At 40.0% G+C, this 6226-nt stretch overlaps 1 protein-coding gene across 1 annotated transcript in view; it reads right to left on the bottom strand.

The window, feature by feature from the left end:
- The window catches only part of CSUI_005492 (e3 ufm1-protein ligase 1), a gene marked incomplete at its 3' end in the record, with an annotated part of 6457 nt that extends 879 nt beyond the window's left edge, over nt 1-5578 (bottom strand). The window contains exons 1-6 of the mRNA XM_068065668.1: nt 5336-5578; nt 4441-4715; nt 3607-3735; nt 2215-2326; nt 1452-1627; nt 328-465 (exon numbers count right to left, since the gene is read on the bottom strand). Coding sequence (XP_067922356.1) covers nt 328-465; nt 1452-1627; nt 2215-2326; nt 3607-3735; nt 4441-4715; nt 5336-5507 — 1002 coding nt within the window. The remainder of the gene's footprint in view (nt 1-327; nt 466-1451; nt 1628-2214; nt 2327-3606; nt 3736-4440; nt 4716-5335) is intronic.
- Nucleotides 5579-6226: the final 648 nt, after the last annotated feature.

Here is a 6226-nt window from a genome sequence, read left to right as displayed (position 1 = left end):
ATAGATAGATATATAGAGAGAGGCATCATCGAATTGTCTATGGGATACTCATACTATATCTACACATATACATAGATTTATCCACACCTATATATCTACACATATGTGCAGATGTATCTATACCTCTTTATATGTGCAAAAGCAGACAGAGCGACAGATCTATATAGACAGATGTACGTATGAAGTGAGTGGTCTTATAGAGAGACAAATGTATAGATGGATAAGCATACGGAGTAAAGGCTAGACGTAGAAAGAGAAACGTTTCAATCTCTAGCTTCTTGAATATGAGAANNGAACAGACACTTCTTTCTTTCTTTGTCTCCTTACCTGAGTGAGTAAGAGAGAGAGAGCCGCATGCAACACAGCGGAGGGATCCGTCGGGTTGCATGCGTTCAACGTCGATTGTGCCTCGATCTTCTTAGTTAACAGGAGGTGCTTAATTCGGCGTTTGTCAGGCTTTCTAAACTAGACACAAGAAGAGACAAAAGAAGAGAGAAGAAGAAGAAATAAGAAACTCATCCACAACAGAGAGAAGAAAACGTCTATATGAGACCCCTCATAGAAAGCTCTATTTATGCCAGCAGACAAAAGTGTATGTCTTCATTTTATTTTCTTTTGAGAAATAACCTTAAAGAGACCATCATGCAGTGTATGTACACTTCCCTTCTCCTTGACATGTCACAGAAACGGAGCATATTAAAGAGCGATCTATCTAGAGAAGCTAATGGATGCATGATGTACATACGCCATAGCAAGAATGAGCTTGGTATGATCTTCTCCTCCAATGAAGAGAGAGAGTAACTTCTTTTCTTTCACTTCTCACTTCATTCAGAGACTGTCCATGCTGTCTCTCTATCTTCCTTTTGTTTTGGAACGTCTCTTCTTTCTCTTCACTCTCTACGTCCACTTAAAGTACCTAAGAACGGCGCATGTATGAAGGATGTACACGAAGCCCATACACATACATACACACATATATCCAAAAGCTGACGGATAGTCTTTCTATCTCCATACATAGACATACACGCAACTCCATCCATATATATACATATAGATATATATAGATATAGATAGATATATATACATACCTACCTATCTTACGTAGTGAGAGAAGCGTAGATCCCTCTCAAGATAAGAAGACTGTCTACATATAGGATTAAGATGAGATACACGTTGTTCATATGACAAGATAGATAGAAATAGATATCAACACGAAACAAACAAAGTACGTATATATACATATGTGAGGTGAATATGAATAGATGCATGTATATATTCATATATATAGAGAGGCGAATAGCCGATGCGAAGTAGAGCGGGAGAGAGAGAGAGAGAAATCTCTACATGTGTACTGTGTATCTAAGAAGGAAAATTCAGATCTATATACGACATGAGGAAAAGGGGCCACAGAAGACAACTCTTTCTTTCTTTCTTTCTCTTGTTGGTCTTACAAGGAGATGTACGTCTTCTCCAGCAGCGTGTAGAATATCAGGGAGGGATAGAAAGGCGTCTCTCTTGGAGAGCATCTCCGAGGCCTTTGAAAGATCAGAGACAGGAGACACGCCAAGCTTCTTCACTTTCTCTAAAAGACACCGTCGATTCTGAGGGGTCACCTCCACCTCCTCCGCTACGAAAAAGAAGAGAAAGAAAAAGAGAAGATGAGAAAGAGAAAGAAGAGAAAGGAAGAGGAACTCATGAGATTTCCATGAAGAATTTGGTCCTCGTGAAGAGTCACTAGAGAACAAGATACGGAGAGGCTCTCGCCCCTCAATTAAAAGAGGAGAAAAGAATAAGAGAATGAAGGAACAAAGAGAGAGAGAGAGAAAGAAAGAGATAGAGATGTAATGGTGCCATAGAAAGCGTCAGACAAAAAGGAGACGGCGGCAGGGGATGAAGTCGAAGCAAGAGATAGACGCAACGACAAAGAAAGAGATAGAATCTTCAACACAACCTCTCTCTCTCTCTCTTTCTCTTTCTTTCTTTCTTTCTTGCTTGAAAGAAAGAAAGAAAGAGAGAGAAAGAGAATTTTCTATCTGTACTGAGGGTGACGGGGAGGACTCGTAGCAACAGAGTCAAAAAGAACAAGACTATCCATGCACTTTTTCTCTTCTTCTTCTTCTTTCTACTAGATCGTTATCTCCCTCTCTTCATCTCTCTGGTCTTCTTCTTCTTCTCCTCTCTTTGGCTCTATGTTCTGCAGAGAGAGATACCTACCTGTGGCTTCTGTATAGGCAGCATAGACGAGAGAATCGACGAAACTTCCCACGCGCGTCTTATAGAAATGAACCAAGAGAGGATGCTTCGTATCCTCCCCTATCTCTAGCACCTAAAAAGAAGGAAAGAAAGAAAGAAGAGAAGGGGAATCTCGAAAGAAAAGAGACATTCTTCTCTCTCTGTAAATTCACATGAAGCTACGAGAATGAGGATGACGGCGACTCCTCTTACACACGGAAAGAAAGAAAGAAAGACACACACGCCTTCTACTTCTGCTCTATCACATAATCAGGTGAAAATATACACATGCAGATTCATATATATATATATATATATACATACACGCACATATGCATACATCTCTCTCTCTCTCTATATCTATATATGTATGTATATATGGAGAGAGTGAATGATTAGATGAGAGAAGAGCGTCTTGATTCGTGCAAACTGAAAGAGAAGAAAGAAGAAAAAGAAGAGGATGAGAAAGAAAGAAAGAAGAGAAAAGAAGGTAAAAGCAAGTGGTGAGACTCCCTGGGTGAGGGCGACGAAACGTCCTAGAAAACATAAAAGACTAATTACGAATAGTAGCCCTAGTAGTAGCAGTAGTAGTAGACTCGTATATAGAGATATACACACATACATAGATATACATATGGATAGAGGTGAAGAGTTCATAGACGTATAGATAGGCTACATACTTCACTGTAGAGATAGCTGCATTTAAGAAGATAAATACATACCTATACAGACATATACACGACTATACATACATGTACAAGTCCACACGTGTAAGGAAGCTTTCTTTCTTTCTTTCTTTCTTTCTTTCTTTCCTTTCTACATCAATAGAGAGATAGAGAGATAGAAGACAGTGAACGGATAGATAGATAGATAGATTAAAGAGAGATAGATGGAGAGATGTGTAAATCGTTTCAGAAAGGAAAAGAGTTAGAGCTGCAGGAGAAGCGAGAGAAATGGATTGATGGATACAATCCCCCACATCTATCTATCCATGTCTTAAGGTATATACATATATGCGTATGAAGATATATATCTATAGATATGTACATGTAGAGTCATACCCTCATACGTATCTCGACAAAATATAGAGAAGTGTAAAGAGAGATAAATGAAGATGAGGAAAGAGAAGCCACTGCTAGTCCGACTGCTCCTCCACACACACATCTACCGATACAGAATGTATACACAGTATAGCTATATCTACATATATATACAGATAGATATATAGATATAGACAGGTAATAATGTATACGCGCGTGACGATGTCTGTATGAAGAGATGAGAGAAACAAAAGAAAGTTTGAAGAAGAAAAGAAAGAAGCATAAGTGGCTGGCTAGTTGGGTAGTAGGTTGATGGGTAGATTTATCTCCATACTTCTAAGGCTTTAACAGAGAGACAAATGTCCTCGTAGGCTGTTTGAAGGTCTTGCGTCTTCTTCTCGATCTTCTGTCGATTCTGATCTCTCAAAGACGTACGCGCCTCTCCTATGCACTTCTCATATCTCTAAACGAAGGAGAACAAAAAGAAAGAAAGATTAGAAGAAAGAAAGGAAGAGACGAGAGAGAGAAGTGAATGAAAGAAAAATCTATGATACAAAGACAACCTGAGAGGTAAGATGGGTGAAAGGAAAGACGGAGAGAAGAAGAAGAAACTCCTTCTTCTTCTTCTTCATACTCCCTGGTCTCTCCATACAAAACAGACATGTCAAAGAGAAGAAGGTAAAGGAGGGGGGTAGGGGGGGAGAACAAGGGGAGAGAGAGAGAAGAGGAGGGGTGAGGGAATAGTCACATTACCTTACCTCAGTCTTCTTCCTTCTTTACTTCCGAAAAGAGACAAAAAAGAGAAGAGCACCATGCTCTTTCTCTCTCTCTCTCGGTGTATGGGGAGATGAAGGTAGAGGCTTCTACATCAATATAAGCACTCTCGAGTACACACGCACATACGACTGATCTATCTAGCTACACGTCTACGCAGATATCTATATATGTGTGTATACTTATAGGTATACGCTATAATATGTATATGCGCAGATAGGGAGAGATACAGATGTATCCATGATGCATAAGAAACTAAGCAGCAACTAAGAGGGTCACTCTGAGGAGAAGAGAGGGAGTCTTCTTTAGAAAGATCCGAATCAAGACAGAGAGAGAGAACGAAAGAAAGACAAGCCAGAGAAGAGAGATAGAGATTCTTATTTTCCTAACTTACAGAGTTTACTTCATCTTCAATAGCTTTCCATAGATATTCTTGTACATGCAAAGGTAGGGACGTCCATAGACTCTTCAAGTCATCTACGCCATCCTCTCCCTTTCTTCTCTCTTCTGCTTCTCCTCCTCCTGTAAAATGCGAATCTTGAGCTATCATATCTGCGACTTCTTCGTACGTTAATCTTCCTTCTCTTTCCTTTGATGTAGATACACCTGTAGGGCGAGAGGAGGAAGAAGAAGATTTCTTCTTCTTATCGCTATTTCCTCCACCACTACCTGACGATAAGAAAGAAAGCAAAAAAGAAGAAAAGAAAGAGAAAACATCCACTTCAAAAGAGAAGAAAAGAAAAAGAGAACAGACATATATTTATATGTAAGTGTGTGTGTAGAGAGAGAGACTGTATGTACCGATGAATAAGAGAGGCACTTGGGGTGTATGTACACCTCGTGTAGTGCTTGAAAGATTTGGGTAGACGTGTAGGGAGCCTTCCTTGTTATCTTGATTGAAGAAGAAGAAGAAGCTAAGATCAATCATTCGCCATACGACAACTACAGCAAGGAGAAGAATAAAACTTTCTCACCCTGACTCCTCCTCTCTCTCCTCTCTAGAGACATGAAAATAAAAGCCACGCCGACTATCTCTCTCTATACAAAGACATACAACACATTCATACACGCGTACATGTCTACCTACATGTCATACATTCATAGCTGTACATACACCCCCCCCCCTTTCTCATACATACATATTTATGCATGCAGCTTAAGAAAAGGGGAGAGGACAGCATGCTCGAGTGTCTAAGTATCATCGCATACATGAAGAAGCAAAGTTAAAGAAATAGAGTCTTTCTCTCCATGAAGAAGAAAGAGAGAGAGATGAAGGAGACAGTCTCTACCTTTTCCTCTTCTACCCTTGCCTCCTCCTCCTCCTCCTGCACTTCGGCGAGAATTTTTCTTTGCCGTGATCCCTCCCCCTCCTGCCTTTTCTTCTTCTTCATCCACTTCATTGTCTGACTTCTCATCTTCACTCCTGCCTGCAGGCTGTACATACACCCCACGACGAGACATGAAAGAGACACTTATATTGCGAGGGTAACAAGAAGAAAGGAGGGATGTTTCTCTCTCTCTCGCTGAGATTCTACGGGGGATGTATCAAGTGCGCATAGAGGAACGTCTTGGCAGACAACGTCTCATTAAGATACACTATACCACGCGTATACACATATACACCTATATCTACACATATACATACATACATCTATGTAGAGATACATATACATATATATATGAAGTGGGAGCAATGTAGCTGATACAAATCCTGTTTGAGAAGTTTGCCTATGTCGGCCATGCACAGACAGCATCTGCACGCACATAGAGACACACAAATCTACACCCATACACGTGTACTTGATAATTCTCGTAGCATATATACACAAAAGAGAATCCTAAGACATATATATACATCTATCTATCTATATCTATATCTATCTATATATCTATCTATATATAGATGTATACATGAAAGAAGAATGTGTGAGGTGAGTGTAGTGTGTTGTAAATGAGCGGCTCGGCTAAAGAAAGGTATCTATCTATATCGATATGTACCTATCTATCTCCATAGACATACGTATCTGTCCCTCCTTGAGTGTGGTGTATGCCTAGTCATCTCTAGAAATGATGAGAGAGCCACGACGACATTTTTGAGGCCAATCGAAGAGACCTTGACATGTATGTACACCTGTCCCATAGAAGAAGAAGAAGAACAGCGAAGATCTCCATGAATCACC

The sequence above is a fragment of the Cystoisospora suis genome (assembly GCF_002600585.1).
Source record: "Cystoisospora suis strain Wien I chromosome Unknown contig_2663, whole genome shotgun sequence".
Taxonomy (NCBI): Eukaryota; Apicomplexa; class Conoidasida; order Eucoccidiorida; family Sarcocystidae; genus Cystoisospora; species Cystoisospora suis.
Note: the sequence above shows the minus strand (reverse complement) of the source record. Positions and strands in the feature narration are given on the sequence as shown.